Here is a 22989-nt window from a genome sequence, read left to right as displayed (position 1 = left end):
TAGCTTCATTCTCTCGATGACAGCAGACACCTGGTTATACAAGTCCTCTCCTCGCGTTTTTCCTTTCAGGGACTCCATGGTCAAAAACTCCTCCGTTATCTCAAAACTGTCATTAATCCCTCGGATAAAAATGAGGAGCTGAGCAGTGTCTTTCACATCATTACTTTCATCCAGCGCTAGTGAATATAACTTAAAGGACTCAGCCTTTTTGCTTAATTCTCTGGCTATATCTTCGTCAATCAGTTCCACACAGTGAGTCACAGTCCTGCGTGATAAACTGATTTTTTCAAACTGGCCTTGGCTCTCCGGACACAAGAGACCTGCTGTCTCTACCACGCAGTCTTTTAAAAACTCACCTTCGGAGAAAGGCTTGCTAGCCTTTGCTAATTTGAATGCCAGCAAAAAACTTGGTAGTTGACTCTTGAATCGCAGTTTGTTGGTGAAAATAATGTTGCTGAGTCTGTAAATTAGCCTTCAACCTCTGAGCCGCAGCCGCCCGTTCTTGCGTGGACTGCTTGCTAGCGTAGTTAGCATGCTTCGTAGCAAAGTGACGGCTGATATTGTACTCTTTGAAAACTGCGACAGTTTCTTGGCATATCAGTCATACAGCCTTTGATCAGACTTCAGTGAAAAAATATTTAGTTGTCCACTCCGTATTAAACACTCGGCATTCACTGTCCACTTTTCTTTTCTTTGGTCCGCTCATTTTTACAGAAGGGCTCATACGGGTTCATAGGGCAAAGTGAAAAAGTGAAGAAGGGAGTAATACACCACACTCTGAAGTGCGCCATCTATTGGGGAAACGCGGGCATTACAGGGGAAAACGAACGAGGTTTAGCTATAATAAAATTTGCTTTAGGGGCTCTGTAGTTTTCAGAGAAAAAAGCAATTATAAATCATAGACTGTAAAGATGAAACCTTACTGCACACTTCACTAAACCTGGCACCAGCAGCAGACAGGACAAAGTTAGCAACTAGCAACAGAGGATCACTATACAGCAACCTGATATCATAGCAGTAGTTGGACACCAAACATAGCTGGAGGAAAAGGGAATACTGAACTTACCTTCTTCAGGTGACAAAAAAACAAGGCTCCAAATAAAAGCTAATGTTGCTTGTGTCCTACTTTATTTGCATTTAAACTGTTAGCTAAGATGTTTGCCATAAAAACTTTTTCAAGTCATGTTAGTGTTTTGTCTCCAGATAGAAGTGCTGCCCTCAAGAGGACAAAATATGAATGACAGTTAACTTAAACACTTACTAAACATTTAGCCTTTTCCATGAATTGAACCTATAAAATACCTTATTATTGGTGTCTTTAGGATTATGTTATTGACTGTTTGATGATCATGGACTATCCATGAGATGGATTCAATCAATTTCATTTAGGTGAATGAAAGAGTACTAACACTAGTAAACACTAGTCACATGTATTAACAAAACACAAGCACTCCAAATGTATATCATTTTGTTTTTATTTTTTTTCCAGGATTTGAATTAAATTCCAGTTGAAGACACAGTGTTGCACAGTGTCAGGGTTTGCATAGGTCTGATAAGAAGGTAAAACATGGCAGGTGACAAATTGCATTTCCATATATTTTTAAACAGTATCTTACAGTACAAAGCCTTCAGTCACATACAATCATCTTCTGCAGCATTTTGGTTGGAACAGTTGTATTGACATCTTTGGATAAACATGCTTAAATGATTGTAATTTATTATGAAACTTTTATAATTATGTTATTATTAATTAGAAGTGATTTGAGATGTTCCCCGACACACAGCCAGGTTTATTAATAATTGTTAGTGGGTTTAAATGGTGACCTTGAAGTGATACTATTTCTTCTTTTCTTACCGATACAACACACCAAAGGGATTATAACGAGTTGGTACATTGTGAAATATCCACCTTTAACACCTTCAGCAGGTGGGGATTTGATAATTTAAAAGATTGCCTAAAGTGCAACACCATAATAAAATCATTACAATAAAAAAAAATAATAATAATTCTGCAACATACCCAACACCTCTCATCGAATGCTTATACTGACAGCATGCACGACGGGGTTTCACTGATCTCAATGAGTCCAGTTTAAATCCCTTTCTATTTAAACATGAGAAGCATAAGCACTTTGATAGTGGCATCTATTCTTAATATAAGACATCCCTTTACAGCCGATGCTCTCTAAGAGACACCATATTTACTACATAGACTACATTGTAAACATTTGTTTCTCTTTGTGAATAAATAATCCTGGAGCAGTGTTTCATCTCTGCTGCGCACATGGAACTATTTCACATTAACATGAATCATGGGGACAAAAAAACAAAAATAAAAAGGTCTTAAAATTCACAGCTCTGGCTAATTCAAGTTGTTTAAGGGGAAACAAGGGTAAGTATATTTTTAAAAAGCCTTCAACTTAAAGACTTAAAACATACTCCTTGTGATATGTACCATGAATAAAGTGTTACCCTTTTCCCTTTTACACATCAGTGTCCACACAGAGATTCATCAGAGCATTCATCTTCTCCGTGCTGCCACATTTTCAGCCGCTATTATTAAAAAAAGGCAGTTTGAGGCAGTGTTATTTGATGGTAGTGGTGGTCCTCAACGTCTCCCTGAGCTCATTGGTTCTAAAAGACAAAAGAAAACACAAGTTAGCAAGGGTTTTTGTAAAGATTTTCATGAGCAAATAACTCTTAGAGAATTACCGGTTTGGCTTTTTATGACCAGCAGGTGGCGCCAAAGCAGCTTTTCTTCTCTGCAGAGCGTTAGTGGTGACCTGCAGGCCTTTTGTTTGGTTTTGTTCCTAAATAAAAAATGACATGGTCACTTGTATTAATTTAACTTAAGAAGCATCTGGCTTTAATCAAGAACTCAATACAATACTGACCACTGATGGCTTAACAGGACAAGGTGGTGGAGGTCTGTTTGGAGGGTCTGGTCTGATTTTGTTGGGTTTGGTGTCTTGGGGAGGTAAACGTTGTGGTTCTGAGGGTGGAGGAGGAGGAGCCTGGTTCTGTCTCTGCTCTTTCAGCTGCACAGATTTAAAGGGAGTTAAAGACGTGTAACCCTGAGGAGGCTGGATCTCTTTGTGTTCTGCAGCATATGCAGGTACAGGGGGGGGCTTAACTCCTGGACGCACGATAGCATGTCTGGACCGAGATGAGCAAGACGGGCTCGGGTGAGGAGAGGACTTCACCTGTTGAATGAAAAGTTCAGCTGATTATTGTAACATCAGAAACAGAGTAGAAACAGAACACTGTGTGAATGACTTCCTGTTTACCAGGTGATCTGGGTCTTGTTTCTTTAGCAAAAACGTCGGGTTGGTATGACCGTCGGCACAAAAAGGCTTCCCTTCGACCGGGACTGAACAACTAAAAAAAACCATAAACACAAAAGTACACACCAATCAGTAAGACATCAAGATGTAGACTGAAGCAAAAACACGTCTGCACATCTAAACTGTAGAGTGTAAGTATTTCACAGCACAGAAATGCACACGCTGGCACTGGAGGTGGCGCGGAGGCTTTCACTGGGTGGAGTTTATGTTTGTAGCAGCACCACAGTCCAACAGCAGCCAGGACCACAAAGAGAACCAGAGGGAGGACCACCAGGACGGGAAGGAGATTGCCTGTTGGGAATTTAAAACAGAACAGAGTCAGAAAGTTGCCTCCGAAAGGAATATTGTTAACTAATAAGATTTAAAATATCGTCTCACTGTGGTTGATGACAGGTCCGCTGTCAACACTCCCCCCTGACCCCCTCTGATCACATAGCGGAGGAGCCCAGCCGGTGTCACAGTGGCAGTTATGGTTGTTGTTGCACAGCTATGAAATTAAAGAAAAAAAAAACATTTGTGACTGAGACATGCGATTATAAGAGTGAATGATACTTTAGGAATACAGAATATTTTAAAAATCACATTTTCAATTAATTACAGGAAATACCTTTGCCTAGTTACTTTTACAAAAAGCACTTTATGTACTTAACTTGACATGTGTTCTGCTCACCTTACTGCTACCTTTTATTCTAATGTCTCTACAGTTAGGAGAAAAAAAACTCACTTAACTTGTCTGACAGCTAAAGGCTCTGCTACAGATTAAAATGTAACAGTTAATAATCGGGTCATTGTTGATTCTTCAGCTACATTTAGATGGAAATACCCCTCTACTTTTACTGAAGCAACATTGTGAATGCATGACTTCTGCTTGGACTGGAGTTTCTTTATGCTAATTTTAATCAACTAAAGGATCCAAACACTTCTTGAACCACTGCCAAGCTTGCAAGTTTTTCAGTACGGCGGGCCAGCGGCCAAAACTTCCCCTAACACTCTGAGGAAAATCTCCCCAGCGTCCCTCCTCACACACAAAGAAACTCACCCCATGTCCGTGGCACTTGGCATTGCACTCGTCAGCTTTGAGAAAAGATGCATTGCGGCATTCTCCATTAAAGCACATCTAAGGAGAGAAGGGAGGGAGGAGGATGAGAGACACAAAGGGGGTAACAGAATGATGCACTTTTACTGGAAGAAGCACAATGAAATGTGGCTTTCTGATCCCACATGGAGACACTGACGTTGCATGGAGGAGGATCTAAAGCATTCTCAGTGCCACATCGATCATTTCATCTAGACACATGTACAAGTCTCACCGAGTCGACACCGCACTTAGTTCCAGTCATGACCAGGCCAGGGTCCAGGGTGTCGCCCTGTGCCTCCTCGTCCCCCTGTCCAGGCTTGTACACGTGTGTCCCCATACAGTGGAGCTTTTTGTTGCCCACGGTGATGGTGGTCTCAATGCGCACAGCGTTGTTCTCAATCGGCTTCGAGGCTGTAGTTGAACACTGGATTTTCCCACATTTAGCATCCCTGAGTAATAAAGAGAGTATTCTCAGTTTGTTGAAGTTTATCAATGACTACAAAAGGCCTGCATTTCTCTGGAAATGTGACTTTTTGAAATGAGTACAGTACAGACCAAAAGTTTGGACACACCTTCTCATTCAATGAGTGTCCTTTCTTTTCATGACTATTGACATTGTAGATTCACACTGAAGGCATCAAAACTATGAATTAACACATGTGGAAATATATACTTAACAAAAAAGTGTAAAACAACTGAAAATACGCCTTATATTCTAGTTTCTTCAAAGTAGCCACCTTTTGCTCTGATTACTGCTTTGCACACACTCTGCATTCTCTTGATGAGCTTCAAGAGGTAGTCACCTGAAATGGTTTTCACTTCACAGGTGTGCCCTGTCAGGTTCAATAAGTGGGATTTCTTGCCTTATAAATGGGGTTGGGACCATCAGTTGTGTTGTGCAGAAGTCAGGTGGATACACAGCTGATAGTCCCACTGAATAGACTGTTAGAATTTGTATTATGGCAAGAAAAAAGCAGCTAAGTAAAGAAAAACGAGTGGCCATCATTACTTTAAGAAATGAAGGTCAGTCAGTCCGAAAAATTGGGGAAACTTTGAAAGTGTCCCCAAGTGCAGTCGCAAAAACCATCAAACGCTACAAAGAAACTGGCTCACATGAGGACCGCCCCAGGAAAGGAAGACCAAGAGTCACCTCTGCTGCGGAGGATAAGTTCATCCGAGTCACCAGCCTCAGAAATCGCAGGTTAACAGCAGCTCAGATTAGAGACCAGGTCAATGCCACACAGAGTTCTAGCAGCAGACACATCTCTAGAACAACTGTTAAGAGGAGACTGTGTGAATCAGGCCTTCATGGTAGAATAGCTGCTAGGAAACCACTGCTAAGGACAGGCAATAAGCAGAAGAGACTTGTTTGGGCTAAAGAACACAAGGAATGGACATTAGACCAGTGGAAATCTGTGCTTTGGTCTGATGAGTCCAAATTTGAGATCTTTGGTTCCAACCACCGTGTCTTTGTGCGACGCAGAAAAGGTGAACGGATGGACTCTACATGCCTGGTTCCCACCGTGAAGCATGGAGGAGGAGGTGTGATGGTTTGGGGGTGCTTTGCTGGTGACACTGTTGGGGATTTATTCAAAATTGAAGGCATACTGAACCAGCATGGCTACCACAGCATCTTGCAGCGGCATGCTATTCCATCCGGTTTGCGTTTAGTTGGACCATCATTTATTTTTCAACAGGACAATGACCCCAAACACACCTCCAGGCTGTGTAAGGGCTATTTGACCAAGAAGGAGAGTGATGGGGTGCTGCGCCAGATGACCTGGCCTCCACAGTCACCGGACCTGAACCCAATCGAGATGGTTTGGGGTGAGCTGGACCGCAGAGTGAAGGCGAAAGGGCCAACAAGTGCTAAGCATCTCTGGGAACTCCTTCAAGACTGTTGGAAGACCATTTCAGGTGACTACCTCTTGAAGCTCATCAAGAGAATGCCAAGAGTGTGCAAAGCAGTAATCAAAGCAAAAGGTGGCTACTTTGAAGAACCTAGAATATAAGACATATTTTCAGTTGTTTCACACTTTTTTGTTAAGTATATAATTCCACATGTGTTAATTCATAGTTTTGATGCCTTCAGTGTGAATCTACAATTTTCATAGTCATGAAAATAAAGAAAACTCTTTGAATGAGAAGGTGTGTCCAAACTTTTGGTCTGTACTGTAAGCAAAAAAATATCGACCTCACCTCTCCTTACAGCTCCGGTATTTCCCAAACAAATCCTTGCCACAGTTCCCGTACATGTCCCCAGCTTCATTCACCTTCTTAAAACACAGGTCAGGAGCTGCTCTGCCATCTGTAGCGAGAGAGAAAGCACAGAACTAAATGAATGTAGACAAACACACACAAACAGTAAATGCATGCAGTGTGTTCCACCTGACGGAGAGCAGATGGCTCCCTCACTGTTCTGTGTGGCTCCTCTGGTACTACAAAGGCTCTCCAGGGAACACTCTGTCACAACATGAATATGGACTCTGTCCAATAACAGTCCCTAATTCTGCGACCCACTGAGGGCTCATCTTTCACCACATCCAGCCTCTCTGCCTCAACATACATGGGTTTGATCTGCTTCAGAGATATACATAACTGATATTTAAGAGTTTAGACTATAGACTTTAGACTATAAAGATAAACACAAATAAACTCTCTTTGGTTTGAATGGGGTTATTCAACAGCATTAGTGTAGGTTTACAAACTAAAGCAACATTTGAGTGTCATATGGATGTATAAAAGTATTCTACATTCACAACACTATATATTTCTATATATCACATGTGATTCAAATGACAGATGTACCCGTCCAGCAGCGTCCGGTTTACCCACCTCGTCCCCAGAGAGAGCGACACTGCTGCTCCAGGGTCAGGCACATGCCGGTGTAGCAGTAAGCCTGCCTTTCTGCACATGTCGTCCCATCCACTAAATAGAAGTTAGCGGGACACGTCTCTGCTTTACCGTCACAATACTCTGCTAAATCACACGGGCCTGAGGGGGCTCGACACAGCACCCCGGGGCTCTTCAACTGGACTCACAGAGAGGGAGATAAAAGATGATGATGTTATTCAACAGTTTGAACTCATAATTAACTTTGTGGTGTTTTTCTCCTCTTTTGTTTTCATGAGTGACAGATGTTAATATTGCTACCTTGCAGTCATGACAGCAGACGCCATGTGCACACTCAGCTCCTGCTTTCAGAGTGCAGTTGTTAGCATTGCAGCAGGGACTGGTACACTCCTACACATAGAGATAAGACAAGTCATGAGTCTCGGCATGAACACAAATGGAAAAACTTTTCCTTCAACGTACTGTACGAGAGATGCCCCTGCACACAGACCTCCTCCTCTCCACAGTCACATTCTTCTCCATCCTCCAGGTAACCGTTGCCGCAGCGCTGCCCTCCGTACATGGCTCTGGTGTTGGGCAGGTTGAACAGACACTTCCCTCCCCCGGAGTTCAGGTAACTCTTCAGCTCCTTCAGGTTACAGTCGTTAAACACACGAGGGAATGGATGCCTACGGAGAAATACAAGCACAGCACATAGGAAATGTTGTTTTTAAATTCTATCTTTGTGTCTTCTCAATTATGTATCATAACTTTTTTAAGATTTATTTTTGGGCTTTTTGTGCCTTTAATGGAGAGATAGGACAGTGAATAGAGTCGGAAATCAGGGAGAGAGAGTGGGGAATGACATGTGGGTAAGAAGCCACAGGTGGGATGTGAACCTGGGCCGCCCGCTTGAGACGACAGCCTCCATACATGGGACGCGCGCACTAACCACTGCGCCACCAGCGCCCCTTGTACAGTGTTTTTGAACATATATTTGTGTAACCTGAGTGTCGACTGACCCACAAAATGTGAAATAAACCCATCCAGTCCTTTGTTTGTGGTCTGCATAAGTCTTACATCACAGAGAAAAATGCTCTGTTTCAAATGTGCTCTCCTTGTGATGTCACAGTGGGATTCTGGTAAAAAAAAATCCCCTCCCCTCCCCTGATATCTCCATCCATTGACTCCATCCCCAGCCTAGAAACAAAACTTTTGCGCAGGGGTCATTTCATTTAAAGACACACACACACCAAAACGGAGCGTTCTGAGAGAGCTGGTTTATACAGGGTCACAAACCTCCTCTGGTGCTTGATTCATGTTATATTTTGACCAAAGCACAGCACAGGTGTTTCATTTAGACCACAGGGGACTGTTTGAAAAGGTGGAAAATGGGGATAATATGTCCTCTTTAAATTAGGTCAAAGAACACTTGGCTCTCATACCCAGTAGCAGCAGCCATGATACAGCCTCCATCGTCGGCCTTCGCCTGGCAGCAGCCTGTGCTGTCGTGACTCATGCCAAAGTTGTGGCCCATCTCATGTGCCATGGTGGCAGCTACACCCACAGCTGACTCTGAGTGGTCCTATTGAAAAGAAATGTCAAAAATTATTAAGCAAAATGTTTTTCTTTGTAAAACAGACAAACAACAGTTCAACTTCTGAATTCAATACTTTAAAAAGAAAAGTCATTTTAAAGGGAGGTGAGAAAACAAAGTGACACTATCATTGCTGGATACATTAAATCTTCTTTAAATCATATAAATCATTCTTTTTGTTGGTCATTTTAACAAAACAGATCACATTTCATACTCAGAGGTTCTCCAGTACAAACCCAAATACATGTTTTCGACATACATATGAGTAATAAAGTGTTACATAAGTAACATGTGGAGTGGAGAAGCTGGTACCAAAGCAGCTACCTGTACAATTATATGCTAACCAAGAGGTGAGCAGAGTGTCTCAAACTTACATTTGACCTTAGACATGTGCTTCGGTTTCTACTCAAGTGCGGGCAAATAATTCACATTTGTTTAGACTACTTTTGACTTTTTAGTTGCATCAAAGTGCTCTAAACATAAAGTGTTACTGATTCAGTGACAGACTCTTGGCTCTCACCGTGTTCACTCCACCAGACTGGTAGTCGGAGCACATGGCTTTAAGAGGTGCCAGCCCGATGGTGGTGCCCTGGAATCCCCTCCCCCTGGAGAAACAAAACGCCAATGGTTATTATATAAAGCTGCACAGTGACCCACTGGGAGACAACTGGTCATGGTGATTGTCTCACACAATGAAGATAAAATCAATTGAGAGGTCTACCCCACGGGGCAGGAGGTTTGAAAGGACGGACGAACGGGGGGGGGGGGGGGGGGGGGGGGGGGGGGGGGTTACAAGGGGGTAAAGAAGAATGAGAAATGAGGAGAGGAGTGACTGACGTGATGAGCTGAGCGTTGTCGTTGGGGAGCCTGCCCAGCTGTTTGCGTCTCCAGGACAGGAAAGCTGCCAGAGTGCTGTGAGGGTTGTCTGAAACACTGATCAAGTCCTGGTTGGTCCAAACCTCCAGACCGATCAGAGCCACACGGATGTTCAAAGCCTTGTAGTACTGCAGGAGACGACAAACATAGAATTAGTCTGTTTGTTTATTTATTTAATGAACATAAAAATGTAAATACACCAGATTATAGCCATAGCCTCATTTCCATCTGTAGTCCCCTGGCAGGTTGTGCTTTTCCTTCTTAACATCAGAAGTTACCTTGTCAACCAAGTTGGCCGCTTCCATTAGTTTCAGTTTGGTCTTCTCGAGACTACTCCCTTGCTTCTCAAACTGCAAACAACATAAACCACATCGTACACATTAATAGAAACACCCACTCAAAACCAACACTTTTTATTAGTCATATTTCAGATGAAAAACAGGATGTGACTGAGAGCATGTTACCCACAATAACTTCTACATAAATACATCTGCTGAGGGTGTTGAATATATTTTTGGTTTATCCTAAATATGTGTAAGATAGAAATACATTATTTTGACTACATATATATTTATATACAGTACATATGAACATGTATATATACTGTATATATATACACTGTACATATATATATATATACATATATATATATATATGGGATAGGAGTGATCGCAGCATTAAACGCGAATATAATACAAAACATTATTTTCAATATGATAATATTCAATTTGATAGGAAATAATACAACACGATATAATGCCAGCTGCCGTTGGTGAGAATTGGTTACAATAAATGATGATAAGATATGATAACATGCAATGTGATAAGATATGAGTAAAGGTACTGTACTATGAAATGTCATAGATTATGGTACGATACGATACGATAGGTTTCAATGAAGTATAAAATATATCTGTAGGGTAATTTGTCTTGGTCTGGGATGCTGCATACATTTATTTGTCTCCAAAGTTGCACTAATGGATTAAAAAAACACATATTAAAAAGTGAATTATTAAAGTGCTGAATACACCCAGGCAGAGTCCTTTATGAAAGGCTAAGCTTTAGCATTCTTTCTGCCGTGCATGCAGGTCTTTGTAGTCTTTGTAGTAACTCTGATAAATGATGCCATGTTCCAGGCATATCTCATGATACTTCATTCTGACTGCTACACAGCTGACATGCAAAGTCATGTGCTAGACGCCCACATTTTAGGATGTGATAAAAAAAATTCAGCTTCTCATTAAAAAGCCCCCAAATGAAACCACATCCTCACCTCCGCCTTGTCTGCCACAATCAGCAGCTCTACATACTTCATATTCTTGCTCAGGTCCCTTTTCCCCTGAAAATGGAGACACAAAAAATCTTAACACCAAACATGCGTTGGCAGTAAAAATATATATTTGTGTCAAACTGTCTGAACTCACCCTCCTGCTCCGCGATGACATCATTCCATGCATGAAGTCATTTAGCTCCTCCTCATGCTCCTTGTTGCCATGGTGATGCAGGCACCTTCCTCCGGTTGTGTGAAGACTCTGGGCTCTGAACACAGCGTGCTGCTGCTGATGCTGCTGATGCTGCTGTGCGTCCGTGGAGGCAGGAAGGGGCTCTATCAGGTAGCTGACACTCGCGTTCAGAGAAATTAGTCCCCTGGGGAAACAAGACAACGCTGATGGTTCCATCCGATTATAGCTTGAGGAAAGTTAATGTTGTTTATCTACGCTGGAAAAACGTTACTGTCCTTAAAAAGCATCCAACAGAGCCATGGGTTAAATGATATGGTTGGATCATAGTGACTTGTCTCAGAAGATTTATATCTGTTTAGGTCATCAGGGACAGACAGAGCTACGGTTTATATGCATTATCACAAAACCACTTCAGAGTGCACACAGCATCAGGTCAGGCAGCTGCAGAAAACATCTGGAGAGGTCAGCCGCCCACATGTCAAAGTCCCCTCTATGCTGTGTTTGCATTTCTCCAGAGACTCTACATTGAAGAGGAGGAGGTATTCATTCACTCATTCCTCCAGACACAGAGCGATGAACCCAGTATAACACACATATGGCTATGGTTTCTGTCAGTGCATGCCGGTCTCTCCTCTCAAGTGTGTCTCTCGAGCAGTATAAGGATGAGCAGCTCTGGGTCTACAGCAGGAGGAAACACAGGATCTCCATACTGAGCTGCACTCAATGAACCAACACTAGTGCCAATGACCTACTGACCTACTGGACGACACAAGACACTACACACAAAATGTTTCCTGTCACAATAGCTTCCCATTGTTTCACCAAAGCCCGAACAGTTGGGAAGACTTATGTCCCTATTTATTTTTACATCTAAATCCTCCACACGGGGGCCTGAGGATGCTCTTAAAATCAGGGGTAAAATTTCACTGTGTCATTTTCCTCTAGAAATTTAGTTTTCAAAGTGGGATTTTCCTTTACTAAACATTTGAAGTCCCAAGAGGCCGATGTTTGCAGTTTTTGCGTATGGATCTAAATATGGCAAGTGGTGCATTTGCAGTGGTGTAACAGGATGATATTCAGGTTATTGTAATCACCAGATTTTTTGAGGATGAATTTCTAGGAGGAACCTGGTTTGTGTAATCGGGGAAAAATGGATTATCTGCGAGGCCTTTCTTGAGGAATGGACGTTGCTTAGCCAGGTACGAGTTGCACCAAGTTTCTACTAAACTTTCAACATGCATGAAATTAAAAAGATTGTGAAAAGCAGTATAAGCATGTTCAGGGCTGTGACAGACATTCTCATTTCTTTTGGGAAGCTTACCAAAAAAGGACATTATGCAATCGTGCTTTATGTTCTGTAGACATTACAGTGTCCTATCAATGAGTCAGAAACATGGAGGAAATGACTGTCCATCAATACTAGTCTATTGGGCCTAAAAAAAGGAACTGTAAGGATACTGAAAAGTCATCTTCCCTTTAAAGAGGCTTTTTATTTGAAGAGTGATTCAGTCTTTGAATTCTTAGGAATGTTTCTAACCATTGGGACCAACTCTAAATATTAAAAAAAACGTTATTAAAACAGAGTGGTTTACATACCTGAGTCCTGAGCATGTGCTTACAGCAACGCTTGAGCCTTCCAGGCCAAGAACCTCCCCGTGGTAGAAACAGTGTCCCTGGCAAAAAAAACAATTACATCTCAACATAAAGGTCTCAGTGGAGTGGAGTAAATGGTAAAGGAGTGATAAGACAGACAACAAATCAAGCAAAGGGACCCTGTGACTCAAGCACAACTGCAGTGTTTTGTTTTACATTTCCTGCCTATAACCCTCCTTTCTTATATGATTTTGTTTCCTTCATTAAAATCTTTTTCTGCTTCTGTTTTCTATTTCTTAACATTAAACCGTCTCATGGACTTACAGTGTGTGCAGGAGAGGAGGACTTGCGGGCTCCATTAGGAGAGTACCAAATTTCCTGATATCCAGGGGCCAACAGCTGCCTGTTGAAAGACAAAATACAATTTAAAAAAAAGAGATTAAATACTATGCCAGACATTCAATCTCCTGAAACAGCAACAAATACAGTGGGACAATGTTGAAAAATATCCAGAGCAGACGCTGCAGGAAAACGATGAGACAGAATCTGCCCAGCAGCTCACAGCTCATAAAACATTCAGTCTGACGGAGACACCAGACCACTTAAAAGATTTAGACAGAGATAATGGAAAATACAAAGAAAAGTGTGCAAAGTCAGTAAAAAGCTCTATCAAATGACCCTTTTTTAACTTTGTGGAGACAGCAGAAAATGTTTACATTTCTATGCTGAGTGTTTGAGTTTGTTACTGAGCGTATACGTTTGACAGGATTTTTTCCTTTACTGGTATTTCACCATTAGTGGATTAAACACACAGCTCAAGAGACAGATAAATCAGTGAAACATGTACAAATCAAGAGGAACATTAATTTAATGGTATTAAGCAAGCATTAACCTCCCACACTTCATCTGTGTGTGTGTGTGTGTGTGTGTGTGTGTGTGTGTGTGTGTGTGTGTGTGTGTGTGTGTGTGTTCACAGACTCGGGTTGTTCATGTCAAACTTCTGTCAGCCTGAAGGCTTCAATATTTACATCTCCTACAGACGCTTGTTTTCCTGTCCTTCTCCCTCAAACTCTGTCTCAATCCACTCTTCCTGTTTTCATTCATAAACTCGGTCAGCCTCACAGCTGCTTTGCTTTTTGCTCTGACTCTCTAGGTCTAGGTGACTAAAGTGAAATAAAGCTGTAGGGAGTCCTGCATCCATCTACTGACGCATCTTAAAAGTGTAGCCTGGCAGACAGATGATTAGTCCTGATAAGATTCGATCCCTTTTTTCATGCATCTTAATTTGTTTTCCATTTGAGCCAGTTGTTTGGCTTTGTTTCAGAAAAATAGCTATTTATCTTAAAATGAAAATGTTTTTCATCTGGTTTGCTGGTTAAATAAATTTAACTCGGTGGGAAAAAAACATAATTTCAATTTCATTCTAAAGTTACAGTCTCATTTCTGTCAGCTAGCTAGCTAGCTAAGATTAGCATAACGGTTATAAGCTAAGCATGGGACGCAGCTAGAATGGCTCTCCCACAAGGTTAGAAATACACCTGCACCTCCAGCACTCAACACACTCACTTACTGACATGGTCAATTTCTATCATTAAATAGATGAAAAAACATGTTAATTATTAAAGGTTGTTTTATTCAGAGATAATTTGAATAGCTATTTTATTGCTGTTTTGGTCACTAGCTCATTAGAATAAATATAAAAACATCATTTAAATGCTAGTCAGCAAATTTAGTTATTTTTGGACAGATTCAGGCTTAGCTTCATATTTGAAGTCGGACATGAGAGGGGTATCATTCTTCTCCTCTTGGCAGGAAAGTGGCTAAGTGCTTTCCCCAAATGTCACAGTATTCATTTAAAAGGACGATGGAGACAAATGAAGGGAAGATGGGGCTTTTTCTTTTGTCCCCCGTCAGATGGCCTGAAGGAGACAAGCCTCTCAAACAATGACAGCCTGTTGATGCAATCAGCCACAAAGAAAGAGGAAGACAGAAAACAACTGATTCATCCTTTAAGAGATAACCACTTGGGGGTGAGGGAGGGGGGGTGAGAGGGACTGTTCACAAACTTTTAAAAACCTCAAAAGAAATGATCGCTCAATGCTAATATATCCTCTGATGTCACAAAATAGTTAACCTCACTGTGATGGGATTTGACCTTCTAATCTTTTTTTTTTTTTTTTTTTTTACATCTGGCCATCCTTAAGTTTTCCTACTTCTCTATCGCCCTAAATGTTCCCATCATGCTCTCCCGTGTGACCTTCACCGTCAGGATCAATGGCAGATTAGCTGATGATGAAATTTAACCAACTTGTATCCCAGAAATCACTTCTTCAATGACTCTCTCTCTCCTCAGTTCTCCTTAACTCTCACATGTCAGTCAGCAGCTGTGAACACTGAAATCTGACAGTTTTGATGACCAATAGATACACACACACAACATGCTGTTAACAGATTACACAGCAGGAGAAGGAGCACACTCAAACAGTAACAGATCTTCAGGTGCACAACCGCAAAAAGACTGACAAGAAAACAGAAAAGTCAGCACACTCAATGTCCTTTAAAGTTGTATCATCTGGGTCTGCCTTTATCACCATTGCCAACGCTTAACAGAGATTACAGAGTTATACACTGGTAATATTTAGGTTCTGTGTTTAGGTTTTCAAATTAAACACACATGTGGCACATGTTTAGTAATGAGAACATTTAAAATTGTTAGTGCCTCATCTTATCAGGAATTTAGGGGCAAAACTGCTATTCAAGACTTTTAAAGCTGTTGCCACGGTTCTTGTACTAACTGGTGGTTTGTTGATTTATAAAGACCTGAATCAGAGATGAAAAAGTGCGTCCGTCATCTGGCATAAATAAACCACAAACACGCCCCGAAACAACAGTCAGTTGTGATTTAGTTTCAAGTTTCATCATCAGTATTCTCAGAAGTTAAAGAGGCCCAACGTTAAGTGTTTAGGTCATTGGACAATCAACGGGTGATAAAACATTTCAGGACGACTGCGATCCAAATATAGTTTAGCATGATGTCGTCGGTTCATCTGTTTTTTTTTTATGTCCATGTTCAAAATAGAAGTCTGTGCTTCTAAAGGGTGAAGAAACCCAGAGGCAGAGAGGACTAAAGAATGGTGGAACACATTATTGGGGACTTGAAAAAGACAGCATACGTCAGTAAATACACTGTTAAAATAAATGAGCAGCTGTGAATGAAGAAGCTTCTTTTTAAATATTTGAGAGAAATGGAGGGAGGAGGGGGGGTACTTTGGGTCTGTAAACATAATGATGACTTTGTTCGGTTACAGTAGAGAAACCCCCATCTTTTAATACTATCAGTGACAGAATTTCCATAGCTGTCTATGATTTGCAAAACACATTGAAATGAGTTCAACTGGTCCTGCTGATTATTTTTTCAAAGCTTGGAAGGAATACTCTTACATTTGTATTAAATTAACATGCTTGTCCCGTGACTGTATGCTAAATTTAAAGCAACAGCAAGCAACAGCTACCCCGGCTAAATCTCACTTATTAACACTGTTTAACTGTTGGTACCAAACAGAATTGTACCAACAATAATCTGTGGTTTTGAATTGATTTAAATATGTGGAACTATTCCTTTAAATCCACCACTCTAAAGCGATAGCACTTTTGGAATATCCCAGACCATTGAGTCTAATTGCATTCCCATAAACGCAGCAAGAGCTTTTCAGATCAAAGTCTGCAGAAGCCTGAGCGTGATGGTGTAAGCGCTGCACACAGTTTGGATGTGGTCCAGTGTGGGACAGACGCTCTGATTGAGGAGTACGAGCTGAATCAGGACCGTCTGACAGGCTGAGACAAAGGCTCAGTTCAACCTCGTGAGGAGAAAAGGGGGGGTGGGGGGTAATGCTAATGTACTTGTGAGATAGTGAAGGAGGGAGAGAGGAGAAGGGGACGCGGGTAATTCATTAGGGTCAGTGGGTCGCATTCTCTCATAGTATCAGATGACATCACCGAAAAGTCACAGTAGCACTTAGCAATGCATGATGAAGAGGCTTTTATTGCACAGGGAGGCCGATGCTCCGTTGTGTGTGCCCTGTGTGTGTGTTTGTGTGTGTGTGTGTGTGTGTGTGTGTGTGTGTGTGTGTGTGTGTGTGTGTGTGTGTGTGTGTGTGTGTGTGTGTGTGTGTGTGTGTGTGTGTGTGTGTGTGCGTGCAGTCAGACTAGACATATAAGCAGACAAGACCCCAGCACCTTGAGACTAAACATAGAAACAAAAGAAACAAGGTAAAAACAAATGAATCCTGGCTGTGTGATCAATCAGGTCTGAGCTTTCAATCTTCAGTGTTTGTGTTCTTTTTCACTGCTGTATATGTGCTCAAGTGTGTGTGTGTGTGTCGCCTGACTGCGGGTGGCCACGGCCTCCTGACTGCAGCCAGTGCGGGGGAGATGTATGTTTGTGCTGGAGCCCTGAGGGAACATCAGACGAGGTGAGGAAAGGACGAAGGATGGGAAGCTCATTTTTAAAGGAGACAGTGGAAGACATATGAGGAGAGTGGAAGGAGAAGGAAAGGAGAGGAGGAACAATGATGTGTCCTTTTTCCCAAGGGAGTGCTTCATTTCAGGTTCATGCACTTACAAGTGTGCAGGAAGGGCATTAAACAGACGAGCAGGGAAAGTCATGCAGAGGAGGAAACAAGAATATCCACACCGTTCATATCTGATCCATGAAGCACATAACTCTCGCCCCAAACTGACCCCAACTGTCTACTCTTTCCTCTTTCCATGACTCCTCCTCTCACCTCAGTCCTTCTCCTCTGCTCGCTCGTTCACTATTTCCTCCCTCGCTCACTCTGTTTTTACATCCCCTCTCCGGCACTCTTGAGTCAGCACACCAGCCCCTGCTTGGCTTTTAGCCATATCAACCCTCTACGGGGGCAACACAACCTTTCATTAAGATAAAAGCTCAGGCAGACACACACGCACACACGCACATACACACACACACAAGCATCACACTTGTATATTGCCTGGTGACTTTGGAGGACATGAATGGATTGACTCTGTGCTGCAACCACTGGGAGTACTCCTGCTCACATCTTCCTCCATGCTTTGATTAAGTGACACATTAAGGGAGAAGCAGATTAGGTGGACTGGAAATAAAAATGAGATTTAAAATGTTCCAAGTGAAACACAAAATCAAGACCATCTCACAGAGAGTTCATGCTCTCTCTTATCTGCAGACTGAGAGAGGAACCATTGCAGGGGCAACGAGGACATGAGGGAGTAGCCAGGACACAGAGACGGACACTGGCAGCATGTGCTCTGGCTTCTCTCCACAGTCGGACATTGATCTTCATGGATGTAAATTGCTGTCTTCTCCACCTCCCTAACCCCCTCCAATAGTGTAATGTGTTCAGATCCCTCCCCACATTCGACCAACAGAGGACAAATCTAAACACAGAAACCCTGGCTGGTGAAGTAGTAAACCTCAGAATAAATAATGGGTCTACAAACAGAGCTGGCAGGCTCTTTCTTTGAAAGCTTTGAGGCTATTTTTGTATGGGACTGCATAAAAAAAATACTGCTGTGGGGAGGGAGGGAGGGAGGGGCTGAATCTTGTTGTTTAATTACTGAAAAGCTTTTCCAAAAGTACAAACATTTGAACGGCCTTTCCTTTATCTTTGGAAGACTCATTCTCCATTAATATCTTAAAATAGCACAACAGATTTTAACTGGTGCAACAAGTTAGATCATAAAGACTTAAAAGGAATAAAAGACATTGTGCAACATTTAAATCTTTGCATGTTAGTGGAAAGTACTCATCCACATCACATCCATCAAATAGCAAATTAGAAATTATGGTTTGCAAAGAATGCTTAATCAATACTTAAAGGCTTAATATGCAAATTTTCACACTTCAATATAATAGAAATCAAATATATTCTCTGAAAATAACTCTGTGAGTCATGACTGTCTACAATGGGTGTAACACCAGAGTCCCACTGTCTGTGATGTTTTCAGAGTTTTCAGAGTCCTATCTTCACTTTGTTTACATCGCCTGGACGGCCGGCTGACTCCTCCCCTCGCGTATAAAAGTTGTTTAATTGAGGGACTAGAGAAAAGAAGAATAACATACTGTACTCACTGCTTAACTGTGTTTCTAGATCACGCTCATTTCAGGTAAATTTACATGCAGTGTGAAGATACGAGCATAATAAAGATCACTAGCATTAGCGTGCTAACACAACAATGCAGCGCGAGTTATTTTGGTTTCATGCTGGTGCTCAAGGGCGACATCTGCTGGATCAAAAAATCACATATAAATCATCAACCACTTTGAAGTTCTAAACCAAAATCTTAGCGTCGCAGATTTGAACACTTTCAGTGGCTGACTTAAAGACGGCTCTATGAAGGTCAAAAGGCTGAAATAAAATATAAATGTTTTTGGGAGGTTTGGCACTGAGAGCCGTGAACACTGTGGACACTTTTAAAAAGCAGTTTATGATCACTCTGTTCGGACATGCCTTTGTTTGATCAGTCTATATTTGATGTGACTGTCTGTTTGTAATGTCTCTGATCAATCCTGTGCTGTATTTACTAACTTATATAAAATGTAAATGTTTGTGGAGGAAAGTTGAAGAACCCTGATATTCAGAGAGAATTCATAAACTGAACCCTCCCTCTATCTGACCTCCTCTCTCCTTGTCTCTAAGTGAACTGTGGCATACAGGGGCGTTTCCAGAGGGGGGCAAGGGGTTATATGCCCCCCCCACCTTGAAATCTTATTGACCACCCCAGATTCCACCCCAAATTTCTTAACTATGATTGGTCCTTTGCCTTGCCCGAGGTGGGACCTAAGTTGAGATCCACCATTCAGGCTGTGTTGCAACAGGCAGCTCATAGTTTTATTTTTTAAAGTAAAAAAATGTACTTTTTGTTTTTCTTTTGGACGTACATATTTGTTTTAGTCCTTACAGAATTTAGCCTAAAAGACGAATATGTTGCCGTTATCTTGTGTTGTTTCAAAGTGGATGTGATTAGTGCAGACAGAAGGGGTAAATAAATGTTCTTTATGCATGTGGGTGCTCACAAAATTCAGGCTACCCCTGCACAAGTCCATGCCCCCACAAAAGTCTGGACACACCCCTGCTGGCATAGAAGAGTATAAGTAATAATACCTCATTTGAGTTAAACTTAAAAAAAAAAGAAACATTACATTATTTTTCCAGATCAATAGAGCTCTCAGAGTACATTAAAGAATCTATACAAGGATGTGCTTTAATAAGAAACTTAGTTTGAATGTGTGTGTATTTTCTTCTTTAGGCATTATAATCAATTTTTTCATCCTCTGCTTCTGCACTGTCACTGTGACAGCATGATTGGCATGAGTGATGAAATCTCCACACCATTTCTTTTCCTGGAAACAGTTAAGAAATTGCACAGAAGCTGGTTTCAAAACCTTCTTGCTAATTTATTTTGTGTTTTCTACAGAACTTTATTTCCTCTTCTTTAACAACCTGCAACAGTTATTATTAGTTTACAAAATCTCATTCTGTGCAATCATAAAAACGATGTAATCTAAAGTCCTTCCTTGTCTCTGTCTCTCTCTTTACAACACATACTCAGACAAACAGTGTGTGTGATTGATGAAAATTCCTTTGCTCAAGAGGACATCTAACAGTGTGACCACCTGCTGGGGAGGCAGAGCAGGGGGGGGGGGGGGGGGGCAATCCCTGAGGGGACGGTCAGTCAGACACAGAGGAGTCATGGTTTGCTAATGTGTGTGCGTGTGGGTGAGTGAATGCCAGGCAGCATTTAACAGTCAAAATGGACTTACACCCTAATGTTCATAAAAGTTTCCCTTTCCTCCAGTGTGCTGGCTCTGATCCAGAGCGCTGATATATCAAAGATCTGTTGTCACCCACCCAGCCATCTCACTGTCCATTACAGCAGCCAGATCCTCGGCTCACTTCCTATCACCATCCTATTGTTCCTGCACAGGAACCGCTCCATCACATTATAAGGATGTTAGGTGAGAGGAAAAAAATCTGACTTCCTGTTTGCCCAAGGCATACAGATCGGGTGTCAACCCCTCTGTCGTCCAAAAACCATCACACTGCTTTCCGTCCTTCATCCCCCTCTCTGAGCTCTCGGGGGGGAATGATCTTATAAATGTGTCTAAGTGACAGCTAACATCTGCTCAAATAAACAGGGAGAGTCTAGACGTCTTGTAGATGTCCAAGGATTTAAGCAGACACATTAAATATTCTCAAAGATATTTTGGATGACTTTTTTTTTTCATTTTGGTTGGGAACACTACAAGTTGCTGGAGATATTACTAGATCAATTTGTATGAAACATAAAGGAGTCACTCACTCATTTTTCTCCAGGTGTAGTTTGAGCTCGTGGCCCTCAGCTGTGATCTGAACCTGTGCCTCTGCAGGATGCTGGGGGGGGGGGGGGGGAAACAGCGAACACAGATTAACAAGCAGAAGATGAGCCATGTCAACAATTTAACACAATCAGTGACAATAGACAGAGACAGTCAGCCTCACCTCTTTGATGGCAGACCTCCTGTGTCTGTGAGGATGCAGCCATGTGGCAGAAGTAATCTCATAACTCTGTACTTGTTCAAGGATGCTCCTTAGTGAAGCCTGCTTCTTTTCTCCTAAGATTAAACAGAAAAAAAGAGGTGAAACTTCACAATTTATCTACAAATTAAAAGAAACAGGCTATTTCTGTGATTTCACAAAGGTATAACTTCCATTTAAAACAATCACATTGCCATTATGCATGCTCAATAACAATACATATTGAATTTGAACACCTAAAAATACATTCTAGTACAATGCGATATCGATCCACCTTTCCTAACTCATGTAAAAACATATTCCAGTCCCCTGTCCATAAAAACACTCACCATTGTAAACAGCGCCTTCAGCAGCCTCCACACAGAGCAGGAGAACTAGCAGACAGAGAGAGGACTGCACAGCGTCGAGAGGAGGAGGACGCACTCCCGGACGCATTCTAACAACCAGCAGCTCCAAATCAATCCTTTAAAGTGAGACATGAAAAGGCAGTAAACCGGCCGGGCTGTTCCACATGAGGCGGACGTACAGGCTGCAGCCGCTCCTCGTCTGAATGAGATGCTGTGCAGACCGCAGGGCGCACATCTCTCCGTTTCATTTCCAACCCCTCCCCTTCATCAGCTCACACACAGGCGCACGGAGACGGACAGTGATGTGAGGCAAGCCGAGCAAAGGATATGATGAAAAGACGTAGAGAGAGAGAATCACGGTTACACAAGCCCAATGTTGGAAATGCAAAGATGTGATCTAGAGACTCATACTAAAACATAGAACTCATTGGATATTAGGCTACAGAGGGAAAACGCAAATAATATTTTTTTATATTAAGTTGATTTTTAAAATCTCCTTATCGCCATTTAACGAGGAATCACCTCCAGATTACCTAAGGGTGATGTTTAAGGACTACATGTATATAATCAGTTCTTAAAGGGGCACTCCATCAATTCATTATCATACTTCTACAGAGAAGGTGGACTCACAAGTGATACATAAACTAATGGTTGTCTAAAATTAAATTACTTCAACTTGATTTATTAGACCTAAAGATCTTTCAGAGAATGTGCAGACATCAAACAACACTTCTATCCTCACTGGGTCGTACTAGTTAAAACTTTTAAAGTGTAAAATTAATGGGGTGCAATGCGAGGAGCGTTTCATGTTTGTGGGTGGCTGTGGCTCAGTTTGGAAGAGGTCGAGGGTTCGATCCCCAGCTCCTGCAGCAACATGTCCGATGTGTCCTTGGGTAAGACTTAACACTTAACTCTGAATTACTCCCGCTGCTTCGTCAGTGGTGTATGAATGGGGTTATTTACTTCTGATGGTCTCACTACACATCAACCTCTACCATCAGTGTGTGAATGTGCAGGTGTGACCTGCGGTGTAAAATAACTTTGAGTGGTCAGAATACTAGAAAAGAAATATACAAGTTTATTTATCATTTCATAAAGCTGCAAATTAAACCAGCTTTGTAAATATCCTGCGTTGGTCCAAGATGGATATCCCAATATTTAAATCAAACTTTGTTAGCTGCTCATGCTCTGTTAAGTGTCTGGTTTGTTATTTAGGGAGTGACAACAAATGAAAACTGTATATCTGCTTTAAATTCAGATAAATTCATTGGATTATGTTCATG

The 22989-nt window shown here is 41.7% G+C and overlaps 1 protein-coding gene across 1 annotated transcript; it reads right to left on the bottom strand.

The window, feature by feature from the left end:
• Positions 1-2029: 2029 nt before the first annotated feature.
• On the bottom strand, positions 2030-21902 carry adam19b (ADAM metallopeptidase domain 19b). Its single transcript, XM_061049002.1, has 23 exons — positions 21689-21902; positions 21324-21436; positions 21145-21215; positions 13108-13186; positions 12787-12863; positions 11152-11374; positions 11001-11066; positions 10006-10077; positions 9689-9855; positions 9372-9456; positions 8700-8839; positions 7766-7943; positions 7576-7665; positions 7258-7453; positions 6622-6730; positions 4655-4871; positions 4384-4461; positions 3723-3831; positions 3506-3635; positions 3288-3378; positions 2895-3203; positions 2713-2810; positions 2030-2634 (listed from the first exon to the last, which is right to left on the bottom strand). Exons 1-23 carry the CDS (start codon positions 21792-21794, stop codon positions 2586-2588), a joined length of 2853 nt encoding a protein of 950 aa, XP_060904985.1. The 5' UTR covers positions 21795-21902; the 3' UTR covers positions 2030-2585.
• Positions 21903-22989: the final 1087 nt, after the last annotated feature.

This window comes from Labrus mixtus, chromosome 10 (assembly GCF_963584025.1).
Source record: "Labrus mixtus chromosome 10, fLabMix1.1, whole genome shotgun sequence".
In the NCBI taxonomy this organism is placed as follows: Eukaryota; Metazoa; Chordata; class Actinopteri; order Labriformes; family Labridae; genus Labrus; species Labrus mixtus.
The sequence above is the reverse complement of the archived record's forward strand: the minus strand, read 5'-3'. Positions and strand labels throughout refer to the sequence as shown.